The sequence below is a fragment of the Sardina pilchardus genome, chromosome 4 (genome assembly GCF_963854185.1).
Source record: "Sardina pilchardus chromosome 4, fSarPil1.1, whole genome shotgun sequence".
Taxonomy (NCBI): domain Eukaryota; kingdom Metazoa; phylum Chordata; class Actinopteri; order Clupeiformes; family Clupeidae; genus Sardina; species Sardina pilchardus.
The window spans coordinates 29,829,912-29,849,648 of record NC_084997.1 but is presented as its reverse complement, the minus strand read 5'-3'; the positions used below and the strand labels follow the sequence as shown (position 1 = coordinate 29,849,648).

Genomic DNA, 19,737 nt, shown 5'->3' with positions numbered 1-19,737 from the left:
GGATGGCAATCATGTTATTTGTAGAATAATTTAATTACCCTAAAGTTTAAACTCTAAACATAATCATCAGACTTGGGATGTTATCTAGAATGACTGGAGCATCCATTACATCAAATTATACAGATGATTACCAGATCTATCGACTGAACAAATAAACGTTAAATCCACATGAAACACACATAACCAACATGTGCTGAATTCATCAGGTACAAAGAGATAACTGGTGGAAACAAGAGAGGAGTGCAACTGATTTGAGGAGAAGAGGTAAAGACAAGGAGAGTGGGGGAGAGAGAGAGAGAGAGAGAGAGAGAGAGAGAGAGAGAGAGAGAGAGAGAGAGAGTGGGAGAGCAGGAGGGAGGGCGAGGGAGAGGATGGGTTGAAGGAATATAGCCCTCTGTCAAATAGATGCAGTAGGAGCAGCCTCCCGTCAGAGAGCCAGTGACAGGGGGCGGAGGGGATGTCTGCAGCTGTACCGGAGGAGATGGGCTCCAAGATCATCTACTTCACCATCAACGGCAGACCAGAGCAGGCAGAGTTCCCACTCGACTGCCCCGCACAAGACGTCAAAGGTGGGTCTCAACCACAGGGAGGGATATGTCTCTCTGCAGGTCACTTGATTACATTTTAAACATGCCTTACTATAGCACAGCCTACCACTATTAACCTGTATAGCCTACTAATTCATTATGATGAGGTTTCAACTTAATGAACTTTGTTTGCACCCAGTGCTTTTTATTTGTGTTTAAATATCCTGAAGGAGTTACAAAACTCTTTTGATATGTTGACGTTTTGTTCTGCAATTCAGTCATGAAAAGATAAAAGGAAACAAAATGTCATAAGTTATAGTGTGATATTAACATCAGCGGGAGATTATTTTTTAATGATAAAAAAGCATGAATTTACCTTTAAACAACATGGAACACAATAAAACCGATCCAGTTTTATTGATGTTCTCTATGTAAATCTGCTGTGACGTGTAAAACAATCAACAGCCTCTCAGCTCCAAGAGGACGAGAGGGAGGTGAAGCCCTTGAGCAGCGCTCGTGACAGGCTAAAGGACCACAAGGGTCCCTCTCCATCCACAGCTGCTGTTGAGATAGAGAGAGAGAGAGAGAGAGAGAGAGAGAGCGAGAACGAGCGAGAAAGAAAGAGAAAGAGAGGGAGAGAGATCGAGAGAGAGAAAATGAGCAGGGAAGAAAGAGACACAGGTAGAGAGGGAGAGAGAACAGGAGAGGAAAAAGAGGGAGAGAGAGAGACTCCATTCAGTCTTGCATGGGTAACTGACGTTGTAATGGTAATAGCATGATATGGTGACAGAGATGATGATGATGATGATGATGATGCTGTTTGTCGAAGTGGAGCCCTGTGTGTGTACCTCACCTGAAAGGGATGATGCCGGTCGCTGCGCGGTGGCGGTGAGTCACCGGCCACCGCAGGGTTCCGCTGAGTGCCCTATATTGGCCAGAGCACCAGGAAGTACATTTACCCATCATATCTGAGAGGCATGACAGCGTCTGATGACAGCCTCTGCTTCAAGGCTCCCCCAGTCCTCCTCTTAGGAGATGAGGGACATGCTTCTTTCTTGGAGAGGAAGAACCCCTCAGCCGCACAAGTGTGACGCAGCCTTGTAGTAGAACCACAGAGAAAAGGAAAACCTTTATAACGCACTTAGAACTGTCCAGGAGGATTCACTTGTTTGCAGATTAGCTTAATGGCCATGCAGTGGAAACCCATTTCAGTCCATGCTGAACTGTTGAATTGAGGGTTATTTACAAAGTTCACAGTATCGTGGTGATGTAATGATTGTGTCTTTTTACGTGTTCTTCATTCTTAATCATTTCAAGGAAGGATTTCATCTTGATCTGGCAATGAAGGGAAGACTTTGCTGGCAGAATGTTTGTGTTCCATTCTGAGGCTGTGTCTACTCTGATTGGCTGAAGAGGGAGGCACAGGTGTAGTTGACAGGGCCCCTTGAGTGACAGCTTCTGCCTCACAGCAAGCGTATGTTGCCTTTGCTATTTATAGCGTAGGGCCTCTATCTTCTTGATTAGTCGTTTAGCTGCAATTTGCCGGAGAAGGTCAAACACAGAGTCTTGGGCAAAGAGGTTGTTCCACACATGGCCATCGCTCAGTATCTCCCCATTAAATGAGCAAACTGCACTCACGTCACGTTTTGGCCGTAACGCTAATGATGGTTTATCTTTAAACCAGCAAACGGCACTCACTTTCTGCCCGTATCAGCAAATGTTGGGTTAGGCTGATGTGTGTTTTAGCGTCTACATAGGAACTGCTTTGTATGGAGAAGAAAGTGCTCTCTACTTTAAATGTGGAAACTGTTTGTATCCTGGGAACAAAAAAAGGAAAACAAACTAGTTATCCTAGAAGACTATAACTTTCACATTTTTAGCTTTTTGTGTCCCTGTTAAAACATCTTCTTTTAGAACCCCTCTGTTTTCAATGCACCACATAAAAAGCACAACATCACATCTTGTTGATTTGCGAGGCTTCATTTTCCAAAGTGTGTATGAGGAGTGTGCAAACAGAGAGGACCCAATTAGAGGCCATATATGCAACCTCTGGGCGACGGCTGTTTGTTCCAGAGAGAGGTGCTGCTCTTGAGCACTGTTTGTGCTGAAGAAAATAATTAGGTGTATGATTATAAAATCTTCCCCTGGGATGAATATGATATGCAGAGGTGTCATGAAGTGGTCATTTGAACTGAATATCTGGCTCATTGTGCAGCCTATTCAATTAAGGAGACAGGCCTGCTCTTGTTGCACGGCTTGCTGATATTTGTTATAGTTGTTAGATTAGGTGTTACCTAATTTGTAATTACCTATTGATAATATTTGCGTGTGTGTATGTGTATGCGAGTGTGTGCGCACGCGTGCACGTGTGTGTGTGTGTACAGTATACTGTATGAAATGTGTGTGTGTCTGTGTGTGTATGAAATGTGTGTGTGTACACCTGTGCCTGTACTCCTAACTCTCCTGCCCTCCCATAGACCTGTTCCGCTCTGCTGCAGAGGCTGGCCCCCACGACATCCTGAAGCTCTACAACCCCAAGGGCAACATCATCAACATCTCCCCCCAGCTCGCCCCCAACACACCCCAGTCCTCCTACAAGTTGGAGGTGGTGGCCGCCAACTGCAACAGTGAACCGTTAGGTATTCTCTGCCTCGAAGCCAGGGCCAGGCAGCCATGATACTGATCGCTGATTACAAATGTGTTTTATAAGCAACAGTAACAACAACAACAACAACAACAACAACAACTTGTATGCATGTAGCACTTTATCAAATGTATTAATAAACAGAGTGAATTCTGACAAGACACAAACTCTGCAAAGACATATATAAAGATGTTATTGGAGGGGAATTTTCCATGGTTTAATGATACAGACATGCAATGTTGAACTGAGATATGTATACACAGTCTGCAGTCTTGTGTCATGATGTCATAGGAGGATGAAATATGTGAGAGAATTTTTTTTAGAGAGGAATGTGACGTTTTGTTTTTGCTTTTTTGTCATCATATTTTAGGTACAGAACTTGCAGTGGCACTCGGATTTGATCTGTCATCCATGGAGAAGAGGTAGCCTACACTCAGCTTTGCACTTCACTCTCAAGCAAACCTTAAAGGTGCTCTAAGCGAGGTCACACATTTGCACTTCACTCTCAAGCAAACCTTAAAGGTGCTCTGCGAGGTACACTCAGCTTTGCACTTCACTCTCAAGCAAACCTTAAAGGTGCTCTAAGCGAGGTCACACATTTTTTAGGCTAAAACTTTTTTTTGTCACTTACAGCAAATATCACCTCACCATTCGCTATCCCTGTCTGTGTCCTCAATACACTGTTTTAAAAAAAAACAAAGCGGTCTCAGTGGACATCCCAGACTTCAAAAATGGCAACAAAAACAACCTGGGCCATAAAGACATGACAAACTGTTCCAGGAAATCACAGACAAGATCCATGTTTAGTTTCAATTGCACGAGAGGAAGGGGGAGGGTAAAGCTAGTTAACTCTCTGTTTTGTTTGAACGTCAACAGAAGTGATTTCACATAAATGGCTCAGTAACATGACGGAGGTTTGGCCCATGTGCACAGCTTAATGACAAGCAGAGTTGAGTGGAAGTGATGTTTCACTTGCTAAAGAAGTGCTATATTGCTGTGTGCTGTTTTCCTTAGTTCCTTGGTTGGGCATTCGGACATGGCTTTGCTTACCGCCTGCATCACCGCACCGGGGCCTAATCACTCGCCAAAGAAGCCGACTTGTTGCTCACAAAGGATGCTTTGTTCGTTGGTGATTGTTTGGTGCTTTGCTTCTTGGGCTCAGGTCAAAGGTCACTGACAGCAAATGTTATTTAGGGAAAATCTCAGGTACAACATGTGGTACTTTTGCGACTGCCATCAACCATTTGTTGCATCGCTGTTGTATCCGGCATCATGTTGTGCAATGTTAGGCTTGGTCTTTGATTGGTCACTCAGGGGAATCCCCATACCTATAGCACAAATAATTGAACACCTTTCTCGTGTACATCTGCCATTAACACGCTTCATTATCTACTGTATGTCCCATGGCCTATTTGTCACACGCTGACCGAAAATGGTCCAATTACCTGCAGTGCCGTTTAGGTGACACTGGCGGTTTGTCCTGTGGTCTACGCAGGTTACAGAGTCTGGAGAAGAAGATCTTGATAGAGGCAGGAGAGACTCCAGCTATCGTGTACGAGATGAAGAGACAGGTGGAGTCCTTCAGGGAAAAACTTGAGGTGAAACATAACTGCACATGAATGAATATATCCAATAAAATTATTTAATCAATACAGTATGATATTAGATAAGTGAAAGATAAGTACAGAAATGTCTTAAAGTGTAAAAGAGTCAAAACAATCAAATGCACTGGCTTTAATGTTAACATGTGATGATGATGATGATGATGATGATGATGATGATGATGATGATGATGATGATGATGATGATGACGATGTCACCTTCTCCATTAATATTGATGGATGATATTTGGTTCCCTGCAGAGTGTGGAGCACCTGAGTTGGCTTGGCCTGTTTAAAGAGCTGTCTGATGCCACACACAAGCCGTCTCCGTTCTACCACAAGAGAACCCTTCGCAAGACCCGAGAGGAGTGTGAGCACGTCAGGGACAAGTTCATCCAGATGAGGTCAGAATGAGCCGTAGTTACTGAATAAAGATATATATAAAATAAATAAGATCCCACTGGAGGATCGAAACGTTGCCTTTTATGTATTAAAATAAGTGTATTTTGGAGCTTATACCCAGTGTGTGGACCAATCTATCACCTTGTGATATAACTGACATAATGTCGTTTTGGATAAAGAAGCGTCTGTCAAATGAATAATAAAGGTAAATGTAAATGACTAAAGGTCTAATAAATGTGTTATTACACCTCCTCCCCTAATAGTTCACTAGAGGTGTCTGACGAGGTGAGGCAGTATCTGAAGACTCCCACCTTTGATAACTGGTGAGTGCTTTGTGTGAGTCACATGACACAGTGTCCCCTGCATCACTGCAAGATGTCATGTCTGTAAAAGCTTTAAATCCTGATTGAACGTGATTATGGTTATGCTATATATTCAGGAAGTGTGGTATTCATTTAGTTAATGCTTATAGAAGCAGTATATCACGCCAGATGGCCTGGGACTTTACGGCTAATTCCAGTGTGCTTAACAGTGATCACCAATAACTGAAGTGGATCAGTCTCATTATGAGGCTGTGTCTAATATCCACAAAAAAGACAATATTATTAATTTTACCAAGCAATTTTATATTTATCATTATGGAAAGTTAGGTAGCAATATTGTTTAAATTCAAATATGGTGAAAAATAAAATATGCAGCCAATCAAGGAATTTTATTTTCTTAGCCAAGCTCTGCTCTTGTAATAAATGCTCTAAGCGTTTGGCAACACTATTGCGCTGTTTATCAGACGTGTTTTGGTTGATGTATCAGTGCATAATAACACTCAAAGGAAAGGAAACCACACCTGTTGCACTTCAACCACCATCTCGTTGCGTCACCCATGGAAGACGCGGGCAGTAATTCTCTCCCTTTCATCCCGGCTCATATCAATATGAATGGGCTGCAGTGCCTGAGCCTCAGCCCTCAGCCCTGGAGCCGCTGGAGCCGCCGGTCCAAAGCAGTGCTGCTGAAAAGCGCGTTCATTAAAACCTGGTCCTTGTAGGGCGCATTAATGCGTGGCCTACTCTGCCCAGCCCGTCTGTTTAACACGAGCCCTTTCAGACGGACACAACAGGAGCAGACCACTCCTGCAAGCCTGAATTGAATGGACGAGGGGGTTTATGATCTCTTTTATGATGTCTGTGTGTGTGTGTGTGTGTGTGTGTGTGTGTTCGCCGCCATACAAGATCTCAACAAGGACCCGCGGAATGAATTATCAAACATCACAGATGGTTTCTGAAGAAATATCACAGACTGAGATTTGATGAGATTCAGTGTTGTGTTACCATTTTCTTTTGTTTTTGTTTTTTTTATTTTAATTTCAAAAGATAAACAAAGCTCTTAGCAAGGAAGAAATCTGTTTGATATTAATGATTGGAAATCAGGTTGTTAGCTTGCAAAAGACAACAGTGATGAGTGGTTCACTTGATTTGTACGATAACAAATTATTGAGCAATAAGCTTTATGTTCAGCTGTATCTGGTATGGCCAGGTGCTAATAGGTCAAGTGACCCTGGGATCACATACACTTGACTAATGAAAAAATGTGTGCGTATGTACATGTGTGTATGTGAGTGTGTGTCTGCATGCATGTGTATATGTGTATGTGAGCATGTGTTTGTGTGTGTGTGTGTGTGTGTGTGTGCATGCATGTGATGTGCATATGTGTGCGTGTGTATGCATGCATGTGTATGTACATATGTGCATGTGTGTGTGCATGTGTGTGTGTATGTGTGTGCGTGTGTGTGTGTGTACGTGTGCGTTTATGTATGTGTGTGTGTGTGTGTGCGTGCGTGTGTGTGTGTGTGTGTGTGTAGGCAGTGGGAGGACGCGGAGATCATGGTGCTGCTGCAGGTGATGTACGTGGACCTGGACTTCATCTCCACCTTCAACATCGAGCTGGAGGTGCTGCAGCAGTTCCTCTACCAGGTGTACCGGCGCTACAACAACATCCCCTTCCACAACTTCAAACACTGCTTCTGCGTCACTCAGATGGTGAGCAGCACAGGGGATTACAGACAGAGAGGGGGGGAGAGAGAGGGGGGGAGGGAGGGAAGGAGGGAGAGAGTGAGGGAGGAAGAGAGAGAGAGAGGAGGAGGGAAGAGAGCAAGAGGGAGGGAGAGAGAGAAGAGGAAGATAGAGAGAGAGGGAGGGAGAAAGAAAGAGAAGGAAGAGGGAGGGAGAGAGAGAGAGGGAGGAGAGAAGAGAGCAAGAGGGAGGGAGAGAGAGAAAAGGAGGGAGGGAGAGAGAGGAGGAAGATAGAGAGAGAGGGAGGGAGAAAGAAAGAGAGAGAAGGAAGAGAGGGAGGGAGGAAGAGAGAGAGAAAGAGAGGAAAGAAGACCAGGAGGGATGGAGGGGGGCAGGGAAAAGGGAGAGGAAACTAAAGAAAGCTGAAAAAGAAGGAAGGGAGAAAGTAAATAAAAGACAGAAACAGAATTAGGTGTCCGACCAATCACTGAGCTCTTATTTCCCCTCTTGTATGAGTCTGGGGGAGGATTGGGGATGGACACGCGGGTCACCTCACCTGTGGACTCTGCCATGTGTGTTATGATTATAGTCACAGAGGGCTGTTATTGAGAAATTACACGTCCTCTGTGTCTGATTGCTTCAAGGTTTCTTGAGGGTACTGTATACGCCTGTGTCTTCTGGGTAGAAAGTTCTTGTTCTCAGTTGTCATTGTAGACATCAGACGGACTTAAAATGGCATCTGTTTTTCTGTCTGCAGATGTATGGACTGATATGGTTGACAGACCTCAGGAGTACGATGGACAGCATTGACCTCCTGACCTTGCTGACCTCGGCTGTCTGTCACGACCTTGACCACACTGGGTACAACAACGCCTACCAGGTGACTCAAACAGACATTTTCTCTCTCTCAGAGCTGCTATGATATCAGAATCTTTGAAATGGAGCAAAAATCAAGGAGTGATGGGTTTTGATAGATCACGTCACACACAGCATGCCACGATAACAGATGATATGGACATTATCATCTTTTTTCTGCACTTCTCAATCAAAATAATATAGAAACATGACACAGTGGACACACTGACCTGTTCTCATTATTCTGTCCAGATTAACGCGCGTACGGAACTTGCTCTACGTTATAATGACATCTCGCCTCTGGAGAACCACCACTGTGCCGTTGCTTTTGAGATACTGGAGAAGGTAAACCCATGTTCACCAGGGACGTCATTAGGCAGTGGTATTATTAGTCACATAATTACTCATCTAAACCAGTTTTTTTTTATTGAGTGACCGAGTGGTTATATTCAGTGATTTGGTTGTTTTCAGGCTCACAGATTCTGATGAATTCATTTCTATACAGCTTGAATAAATCTCTTTATGCCTAAATCATCTTTTACTCCAAATACACAGTCCATAATGATTTCCTTTTGCTAGCACAAAGTCTAAACTACTTTAGTCCCAGAATTGTCAACATTATGTCAGTCAGTGATAATATTTTAAGAGTCATTTGGCTTTGCCTGATCTGCAATTACATTAATCAATACCCTTATTGGAAAGAAACTGGTAATTTTATCTGTATTCTCTGTACTTTAGAATGAAAGCAACATCTTCCGGAACCTGTCAACAGATCAGTACAAAAGAATACGAGAAGGCATCATCAGGTATGGACTACTGCTACTGCTCTCAACCAAGCAGTTCTCAAACCTTCCCACTTTTTACATTTAATTTGAGTGCAGGCTGAAAAGAGAAGCCGCAGTATAACAGTTTATCCCCCGTCCTCTCCTTTCTCTGAATATATCAATTTGAATAAGCCAGGCAACCATGAAATAGACTTTGAATGTACGATATACAGTATATTGCCTTATTACCAGCCAGAGCCATGTTTCCTCAACAGAACCTTTCTCTCGTTAAAGAGACCATCATTTTTCTCCTCTCTCTCCCAATCATTTTCATTCCAGTTACTCATGCTGATGATGATGGCGCAATGTTGCTTTCAGCTCACACGTTCACACACGACCTCTTCTGTCCCTGGTCCTGCTCACATTTTCACAAATTTTCACTCTCCTGTCCATACACTCTTAAAATTAATATGTTGGAAACAACACGTGTTGTCCCTATCTGGACACAGAGATGTGTTAAAAACAACACAAGTTATATTATTTTCAACACAACTTGTGTTATTTTCAGTGTAAGAACTAACAAAAGCAATGTCTTGGAAACAACACAAACTGTGTTGTCTTTACATAAACACATCAATGCGTTATTTCTAATATCCTTGTAATCCTGCTCACTTATACACATTCCCACTCTTGTCCCTAATCCTGCGCATGTTGACACTATACCTCTCCTGTCTCTGCCAGGTGCATCCTGGCCACAGACATGACCCGACACAATGAGATCCTGAACAAGTTCAAGTCCATCCTGACTGTGTTTGATTTCAGCAGCAAGGACCACAGAGACGTGGTAACTTTAACTTAGTCCATGAACGAGTGATTTTATGACCTGTGTACAGAGGCGGACATCCCGGGTTCGGAAAGTAAAAGTCCTGCCAAGTATTTGATCCAACCATTTAGTAAACCAGCTCATCTTAATTAGCAGCCAAATAGATCTGAATTAGTGATATCACCTGTGTTAAGTGCACAGATAGAAATGATATAAGCCAGGACTTTCACTTTCTGGCCCCAGGATGTCCGCCTCTGTCTATGTATACACATTACATTCAAAATCATATACTTCAGTTATGCAACTGCAGATAGTACATAACTAGTTGCATAATGGCACAGTGTGGTAATCGTGCTGTCTAGTCTGTGAAATAGATGGCCAAGCGCCGTAGCACACTCGCATAAATCACAGATAAAGTTCCCAAACAGCCTCTGGCCAAAGTATTAAAGACAGACGGAGTCTAAAAAGAAAAACAGCAACTGCTGTCGCTGCGCATAAGTGCATGTCGGGGACCCAGCTGATTGCCAACGGGGCCTCCCATGCTGTGATGCGAGCTCAGCTGATGGGCCGAGCGTATAGCGCTGCGCTGTGTTGCCGTGCCTACAGTGGGCGTTGCGCTGCGTTGCCGTGCCTACAGCGGGCGTTTGCGCTGCGTTGCCGTGCCTACAGCGGTCACGGGCAGCTGACGGCTCTCGGGGACTAACGCTGGCCTTCCCCCCCTGCTGCCGCAGCTCATGATGATCCTGATCAAGGTGAGCGACATCTCCAACGAGGCCAGGCCCATGGACGTGGCCGAACCCTGGCTGGACTGCCTGCTGCAGGAGTTCTTCAATCAGGTGACGCACACACACAGACACACAAACGCGCGTGCACACACACACACGCACACACACAGACACACAAACACGCATGCGCGCACACACACAGACACACAAACACGCACACGCACACACACACCCACACACACAGAGACACACACAGACACTAAAATGCGCGTGCACACACACACACACACACACACACAAAAACACAGACACACACTGAAAAGTATGCCTATATATATTCTTTACAGTCTTGTCATTTGAATGTGTGTGTACATCTTCTTGAGAAACGTGAGTGGGTGTCCAGCAGTGTCCATCCTTTTAGAAATCAATACGCGTTTCAACCCGTTACCTTCCAAGTTGTGCTATGACGGTCATATGGAAGTCATTGATTTATGTCATCCTTGACTTCAAGCCTTGAAGAGGAAGTATTAGATGTATAATTACATTTAGTAGGAGGATGTTATGTAGTGAGAGTGTAGTAGAGGAAGTGGTAGGAGAGGAAGGAGCTAGAGGAGGGAAGAAATGCAAGTATGGTAAGTGCATTATACTGGCATAATGTTTGAAAACTACTATACCATCTTACTGTAGAGTGACATGGAGAAACTTGAGGGCCTGCCTGTTTCTCCGTTCATGGACCGAGACAAAGTGACCAAGCCCTCATCCCAGACTGGCTTCATCCGGTTTGTCCTGCTGCCTCTCTTCATGGAGCTGGCCAGCCTCTTCCCTTGCCTGGAGGTGAGAGACTGAGTGCACACGCACGCACACACACACACACACACTCTCTCACACAAACACACACACTCTCACACACACACTCACACACACACAGCTGCTGCATGTTCTACACTCTTCCCTTAGAGGTGCATTCATATACTGCCCATTCGAGCGCAATCAGGCACTTTGAAACTGATGGTAAACTCTCAGAATGCACTCTGGGCACGTCAGCTGATGAGACAGAGCGGGAGAGCATCAGTTGCAGGGTGCCAGACTGAATTGACGAGTGCACCCTTAGTCCATTAGTATCTCAACTTAAAATAAAATATATTATTACATTACAATGTACAACATCACATATTACATAATATCTTTGTACTTTGCAAAGCGTGTTTGATAATAATGCCTGCAAAAAAGAAAAAGAAAAAAAAGGTTTTGCTTGCTGTAGCTCCATATCATCGACCCTGTGCGGAAGGCCCTGGACTACTACACGGAGATGGAGAAAGCCCTGGAGAGGGACACACTGACCCGGGCCCAGAGCGACAAGACGGCCAAGTCCAAAGAGCCCTCCGCCTCCGGGTCAAAAGAACCGGACCCAGAGGCCGAAGCTGAGTCCAGTCTGAAGCCCACCGCAGTGTGACCTGACCACCAGTAGGGGGCTCTCTTCTCCACTCACAGATAGCGCCCTACTCACAGAGATACCAGGCCTGTTCACAGACAATCATGTATAGAGTGTTCTATCTGAAATAATCAGTGCAATAAAAATTGATAATGGTTTGTTTCACAAGATGAGGAGGTAACGAAGCAACGAACAAAGATATGGTGCCTAGCCTGACACAGATGTATTCTACATTTCTAGTTACTTTCTTTTCATATTCTTTATACTACTCCCTTTTACCCACATTGAGACACACAGCACACTACAGAAACATACAGTGTAATGCATGATGTTAAGATCCCTATATACAGTCCTGGGCCTGTCCTGAGCGGATGCAGCCAGTAGAGATATTACTGCAACCACAGAGCAACACCGACTTAGTCAGCAACTCTGAGCTAAACAAACCAACAAACATACATACAAATATATTGTAATAAGGATTAATTACCACCACCAATGAATATTTAAATAAATGTGAGATTTATTTATATTTATATTTAAAAGACTGTTACTTGCATGCTGTGTTGTGTCATGATCTTTACCCTGTTTGGTTATGCTGTGTTTGGTGCAATAAACTACTGAAATTGCTAGTCATTCTGTATGTCTGTGTAATGAAAACTGGTTGCAAGACTTGCCATAAGCAGACTGATCATGGGCAATGATGACAGTGGACTTGGGCGCCACCTTGTGTGCAGAAGTGGACTGAACCTAATGGACCTAATTTGTCTGTAGAACCCTATAAACCCTGCCTGACCTGTCGGTGAATTTGGATTTCGCCCAGCAGCTCAGACTGGAGACCTGAACATCTATCTCCCCTGCTTCCTGTCCACAACCTTTGGGTCCAATCACAAAGTAGCTTATCCAAAAGACGCACCTGGATCACTGTCATCTGTCATTTGAACTAATATTGATCACGCCTCTTGTGCAATAGGAATAAAGTGCAGGCTCCCCAGACTAATGTTCAATCTTAAAAGATTGAGATTAGTATGGTGATAGCCAGGCTATTATTTGTCTGTAGGCTATATCAAGTAAATTCAAATGTATCGTCTTACCAGGGGCATTTCGGTTGCAGACAGAAGACGAGCAAACTAACATAAAATTACACATTAAAGACGAATACAGGGACAGAAAAACACACCACATGATCACTATGTGAGGAGACAAGTAGAAGTTTAAGTCCAGTGTTTGAAATAAAGCACATTAGTGATATCAGTGCTAATTCAGTTAATTGCAGTGCAGGCACAGCTATTTGAATCGTGTCGGTATAGGAACTTAGAAACGTTTGAATCTTGTGGGTATAGGAACTTTGAAATGTTTGAATCTTGTCGGTATAGGAACTTTGAAATGTTTGAATCTTGTAGGTATGAACATCTCTTTAAACATGTTGGAACAGACAATAAAGTATATAAGTATAAGTATACTTTTTTGATCCTGTGAGGGAAATTCGGTCACTGCATTTATCCCAAATTTGTGAATAAGTGAACACAGTACGCAGTGAAATAATAGGGGTTACCAAACCAGACTACAGAGAAGGACAGGACTGATTCAATAAATCTTCATTTTTTCCTCAAAAAATTTGAGATGTACCTTCTTAGACTGTAAAAAAAACTTGGTCACCGAATTTAATCACAGGCTGTTCAGCGACAGCAGGGTGGCATCATCCACAACTCTGCCAACTCTACAGGTGATCTAGAGAACCCTGCACCTACTTCTAGATAGTCTGCTCTATCACTCTGTAAGACCTTTGTGACTAATGTTGTCAGTGGAACGGGTTCTAAAATCAATCTAGAATCTTTGGATTTGTGGCACATCCACAGGCACAATTGAGTGATTCCCCTTTAGCTGCAGACATTCAATAAAAATGCTCAGTAGGCCTACAGGTTGAAATGCAAAATAACATAATTACGTACAGAAAGTGCAGTTACAGTAGCCTAGTAGTAGGCTAATATAGCATGACAGGTGTTACATATAACAACCTACAGTCACTTCAGTCAAAACAACACTGAGGGAGGGGAATGGTCCTCAGACCTTCCACCATTATCTTCTTCAATAGCTAACCTTGCAGGATAGAAGTGCCATATTCGGCATATTGTGTAGGCCTACAATATTCTCGGATGCAAAATCAACAGACAACATTTTTTCTACCCTATTTTCTATTTGGCAACAGTTGTGCAACCGAGGAAATTTGTCTGCCAAATTGGCATTGATTTTTTATTTATGTATTTATTTATTATTTGAAGGATACATACATCCGTTGCTTTCTGTTCAATAAATTGAACATATAACATTTAGTACCAAGGAAGGCAAAATAAATTGCTTTGTCTACCCTGGGCCTGGGGTCAGCCAAGCTTGCTCCTGCGTTGGCTCTGCTCTACTGCCAGTCTATTTCGAAGATAGGCCAGGCGAGGGCGGTGACATCAGCTTTATGCGACAAGCCCAGAAAGGACCTTGTGCGTAGCATGTTGATGACAAGCACCCAAGCACCCCTATGCAAGCGCCTCTCAGCCGAACGCACGCTGACGTTAAAAACGATTGAAATAACTAGCCTGAAAACGATTTAGATTGTCTTCTTGCGTTGCAGTAACGGCAACGAGAGAGAACATTTCCAGACTGACGAGCACGCGGAACCTTTTTGACTAATCAGCGTTTTATCTTGCTGACTACATTATGTCGGTTACGGAGATGTTCACTTATATCCAGGGCTTTTTAAGCGCGGATCAAGACGTGAGAGAGGTAAACAATGTTTGACCAGTTAAATACACGTGTAGTTTACAGAGTTCTGAAACACATGACTGTTATTAAGGGTTAAATATGCGGTAATATCCAGACAAATAGCTAACGTTGCGCTAACTGGTGAGGTTGCATTTTACGCAGTGGCTCTTCTTATTGCCGTGCTTGACTGACTAGCTATTGATGATGCTAGCCTATATGACTGAGTGAAGTGCATAGATGTGCATGCAACTGGTACTCCTACATGTATCTCTTTTTCTAGCAGGCCAACTGTAGAACTACCACAACAACTAACGTCATATGGATATCGAAATGATTTTTAAACTCTCGAATCTTATCCCATCTAAATATTTTAAACTTGCATGATAATTATGCCCATTGCAGTAAGTGGGGGTAAGATTACTGTGCTAACCGTAGTGGCTCATCAAAGCTGCCAGTTACATTGTGGCTGTGCAATGAAACCCTTGTGTACACACTCGCCTCACTCGCATACGATTAGCTTAGGCTACCCTTAGATGTTAGATATTAAGCCAGTAATAGCTAGTAACGTTAACAGTCTGGTCTAACGTTAGTGTGTTTTAACTTTTCTTACAGGACATAAGAAAAGTAGTCCAAGTCCTCGAACAGACTGCAAGGGAAATCTTGACTGTGCTTCAGAGTGTTCACCAACCAAGCGGTTTCAAAGACAGTAGGTTAACCACATTGAACAACTCAAACATCTTGCTGCATTTCCTTCTCTACACCAGGGGTTCTCAATGTTTTTGGTTCCAAGGACCCTTTTTAGGGGATAACATTTTCCGAGGACCCCCTTATAACCGTAACAGTTAACCAATCGTATTCTCTGAAGTTGTGGCTGGGTCCACTATCCCAAGTTAATGTGGGTAGGACCAAATAGACACAATTGGCTTGTTTTATGGGTGAAAAGAGTATCATCTTTTTAAAATGTTAACTTTATCATTTCAAGCAAATCATTTCGCAGACCCCTTGGCTATGGGTCACGGACCCCACTTTGAGAACCACTGCTCTACACATCCTGACTTTACTAACGTTAATATTTTTCCTCTGACAGTTCCTAGCAAATGCCAAAGGGCACGCGAGCTCTTCTGCACTGTAAGAACGCACATGGGAGATTTGAAAACAAAGTTTCCGGCAGAACAGTATTACCGGTGAGTAGGCTACTTTCACCACCCCCCGACCCGTACATTTCCATTAGTAGTGTTAAGTTGGTGCGACGTGGCGTGGGAGAAGCTACACTTCATACTCAAACGTCTCTCTTCTCATCCCGTATATAGGTTTCACGAGCATTGGCGTTTCGTGCTTCAGCGATTGGCATTCCTGGCTGCTTTCGTAGTCTACTTGGAGAGTGAATCCCTGGTGACTCGAGAGGAGGTTGCCAAGATCATTGGAAGTAAGTCACAAATGTTTGCCCCCACATGGATTCAGCACTCTTCTCAAGCTTACGTTAAGAACTCCATTAAGCACCACGGTGTTCACGCACATGTTGTGTTGGCTTGTTTGTCTTTGCTTTCCAGTTGAAACAGTCAGAGAGAAAGGATTTCACCTGGACATCGAGGATTATCTGGCAGGTGTTCTGATCATGGCAAGTGAACTGGTGAGTCAAATCACACTTTCTGCGCAGACAAATTAACACTGTAAAGGGCGGGTGGGTACATTGTAGAGACTTTGTTGTGGAACAGTGGCAGATTGATCAGGGGTATATAATACTTGCTGAATAGATACAGTAGAAGATAGAAGAGACTAGATTGGTGAATTTACAGGATGGTTGGACAGGCTACTGTTTAATCCTTAATTTCTTTGAAATGATGTGATAATTATGTTATTAGGTTATAAAAAGTGTCAGCCAAATGTAATGTAATATAATACCTTACTTTGGTGGTTGTATGGACAAAGTTTGTACATTTGAATATTTATTTTTAGATTTATATATTTATTATTATTTGTTTATTTGACTAATCATGTTCAATAATCAGGATCTCAATACTGACCAAAATGATGGTGATTTAGATTTTTGCCATAATCGAGAAGCCCCTCATCAGTCTTTTGTTAATGGACGCAGTTGCTTATAAACTTGATTGCTGTGCTGTATGACACTGGGCCCAAATTCTTATCGGCTTGTTGTTGTCGTCACCTCAGTCTCGCCTGGCCGTGAACAGCGTGACGGCCGGTGACTACGGCCGCCCCCTGCGCATCTCCAACTTCATCAACGAGCTGGACTCGGGCTTCCGCCTGCTCAACCTGAAGAACGACCCGCTGCGCAAGCGCTACGACGGCCTCAAGTACGACGTGAAGAAGATCGAGGAGGTGGTCTACGACCTCTCCATCCGGGGGCTGGCCAAGGAGCAGGAGGCCGGAGGAGACAAATAGAGCGGGGGAGGAGTCCAGGGGAGAAACGGAGGGGGTGGGGGGGAGGACGAGGAGTGTGCAGGGGTTCACCTGTAATCATCCTGTGCTGGGACTGCCTCCCTCTCTCCCCCCCTGAAAAATCATGGTTTGTCCCAGAGACTTCACCTGCGAACGAGCAGGATAGATAGAGGATGGAGAGGATGGAGGGATAGAGAGGAGTGGGAGGGAAGAGAGAGAGAGAAGTGGGAGGGAGGAGAGAGTGAATGGATGATGGCCCCAGCTGCCTCAGACATGTAGAGGAGTGTGAGTGTGTGTGTGAAGTGAGCAAGGTGTGTGTGTGTGTGTGTGTTTGAATGAGAAAGAGAATTACAGAAGTCTGTTGGCCAAAGCTGCAAAACACCCTTATTTTGAATGAGGCGAAACTACAGATTTCTCGTTGCAGCTCAGAAAGTGTTCGCTCTTGTACAGTTGTATTCAGTGCTGCGCCCATTCCAGCTACCATGCGATTTGATTGCATTGTGCTTCTTTTGTTGTTGCTGGCTTTTGTGCAAGTAATGTTGTCGCAATTTTTGTCTGATCGCACCTTCAAATACACTGGTGCAAAGGCAAACAAAGTATTGGGGGCAGTGAAGGTATTTGATTCGTTCAGTTTGTTTTTTCAAAAAAAAAAAAAATCAAATCATACATGTCTCAGTGGCGGTGGATTTTTTTTGGAAAAGGTTTAGGAAAACACTAAGGAATGATGTAAAGTACATATCCAATGGTGCTGAAGTAGAGCTGGATGTTCCAATTTCACACGTCACTAAGCTTCTTTTAAACAGACCGGAGACGAAAAATGTCATGTGTTTCATGCATGTTTGTGTTTGTCTCTGTTGTCGAGACGTTAATGTTACGTACAGTTTACTTCCACTGGTCAGCTAATATACCACTGGTCTGCTAATATACTGTGCTATGCTTAAGAAATGTCAGTGTACAGATGGTGTTAATTCAAACAAATCAGACAGGCCATTTTGCACTCCTAACACATACATTACATACATTAAGTATACATATACATATACATTAATAAATGTATTACTGCTTTTGTAACTTGGAAAACACCTGTTTTGTTATCTCAGGTCTGTACGCATCATTGTGTTCTGCATCCACTTAAGGCCTATTCCATTTTCGTTCTATTCCATTTTGTTTTTGCAAAGTTCTCTTCTACAATGACTACCTTTCCAAAGCTCCCTCCTAAAAATAAAGACACGCCTACTTTACTTCCCAAAGAAAAGGCCTCACGGCACGCCTAACACTAAATTCTGATTATGGTCTCCTGTCGTTGAGCTGTTGGTATGCCATTTTGGCTCTCTTGCATGAAAGGCGTGATGCACGCTGCTGTTGCATTGCGATTCTCACTGTCTCTTTTCTCTGCCCGGTGACGTCACTTTGGCTGGTCAGCACGTTGCAGTCCTTGGAGTCTCTTTCATAAGACAAGGGCATCGACACGCCACTGCTGTGCTTTCAGTCAGGGGGAAATGTCCTCACAGAGTGGTACAGTATAGAGCAGAGGAAAAGAGGCAGCACAACAGTGATCACGCTGTACCCACAAAACATCATTCAAGTCACAAAGTGACACATTTTTGTGTTCCATTACTGTTTTATTTACTGTTTTGTTTTTATTTCTTTTCACTGGAAGCAAGCTTCAGTGCCAACGTCTTACATTACGTCATTACTGTGTGCTTAGTGAGTCTTTCAATTCTAGCTAGTTACCTTGAATACTTGGTGTGGCAAACCTTTGTAGGCTTCTTTTGCCTTTCTAGTGGATGTCAAGTGTTATTTTTTTGTATTTCTTCTTGACTTGACTTGATTGAACTTTTTTGTGTAAAACAATACCTTTGAAATGTTTTGAGCGGTTCTTTTTTTTGTGAGCAATAAGATAAATGCACTCTTGTATTGCTGACTGGTTGAGTCGACTGAACAAGTCCAATAAAGAGAGATTTCTAATATTACTTGTATTATTTGTTTGTGTGTGTCTAGGCTCTTCTCAACGTCTCTCCTCGATTCTCGATCCTTGGTCCTCCGGCTCGTTCCAACTGATCTATATAGAATGATGGGGTGGCAACAATGGGATAGTCTATCCAGTGTTCTTCATAGATCAATGGTAACTAGCCAGAGGATCGAGGAGAGATGTTGAAAAGAGCCTTGAGTGTGTGTGCTTGTTTGTATCATAAAGAAAGGGATGACCAGTGATAAGACAACCATGTTTGAATTGTATTTTTAATATAATCCACAATATATTACACAAAAGAAATATTAAATTAAGGATTTTAAAATAGTGGAAAGAAAGCATTTAACAGTTTCAACAGGTCTCATTTGATAGCCCACTGTCTCATGAAATTCCAGTGACCTTTCTCTTAATTGACTTTAATTTTTTTTTCAACATTTTTTTTACAATGACTATGGAAGCCTTGAAAGATTCTAACAGTAATGATGCCATTAGAAAAAGAGATGCACAGTACTTGGCATTAATCCCAATGCCCCTTTCAGCGTGTCTGTCCAGAAACCAAACCGTGATCGCTCACGTCCCTGTGTGCTTGTGTGAAACCAAACATACTACAGGCGTAAATGGAGCAATAACAGTAACAGATCTGGTATGTGGTAGAGGAAATATGGCCTGAACCTGCTACTGCCTCCTACGGTGGTTTTGATTTACTCTTGCTATTCAAAACGCATCTGTAAAATAAAACACCACAATGGCGAAGTAAAGCTTTTTTTTTCATGAATAAGAGATAAAGCCACATAAAAGAATGTCCTTCATTCACATACAAATTTGCAGAGCTTTC

At 43.2% G+C, this 19,737-nt stretch overlaps 2 protein-coding genes across 2 annotated transcripts; both read left to right on the top strand.

Moving 5' to 3' along the window:
* Positions 1-481: 481 nt before the first annotated feature.
* Positions 482-11,800, top strand: LOC134078947 (high affinity cGMP-specific 3',5'-cyclic phosphodiesterase 9A-like). Its single transcript, XM_062535111.1, has 13 exons — positions 482-569; positions 3,005-3,161; positions 4,667-4,769; positions 5,034-5,176; positions 5,438-5,497; positions 7,030-7,207; positions 7,938-8,060; positions 8,288-8,380; positions 8,774-8,841; positions 9,541-9,643; positions 10,354-10,458; positions 11,035-11,181; positions 11,609-11,800. The coding sequence occupies exons 1-13, from the start codon at positions 482-484 to the stop codon at positions 11,798-11,800; spliced, it is 1,560 nt and encodes a 519-aa protein (XP_062391095.1).
* A 2,511-nt stretch (positions 11,801-14,311) lies between these two features.
* Positions 14,312-16,947, top strand: tsn (translin). Its single transcript, XM_062534959.1, has 6 exons — positions 14,312-14,551; positions 15,143-15,236; positions 15,618-15,714; positions 15,841-15,956; positions 16,081-16,160; positions 16,703-16,947. Exons 1-6 carry the CDS (start codon positions 14,486-14,488, stop codon positions 16,931-16,933), a joined length of 684 nt encoding a protein of 227 aa, XP_062390943.1. The 5' UTR covers positions 14,312-14,485; the 3' UTR covers positions 16,934-16,947.
* Positions 16,948-19,737: the final 2,790 nt, after the last annotated feature.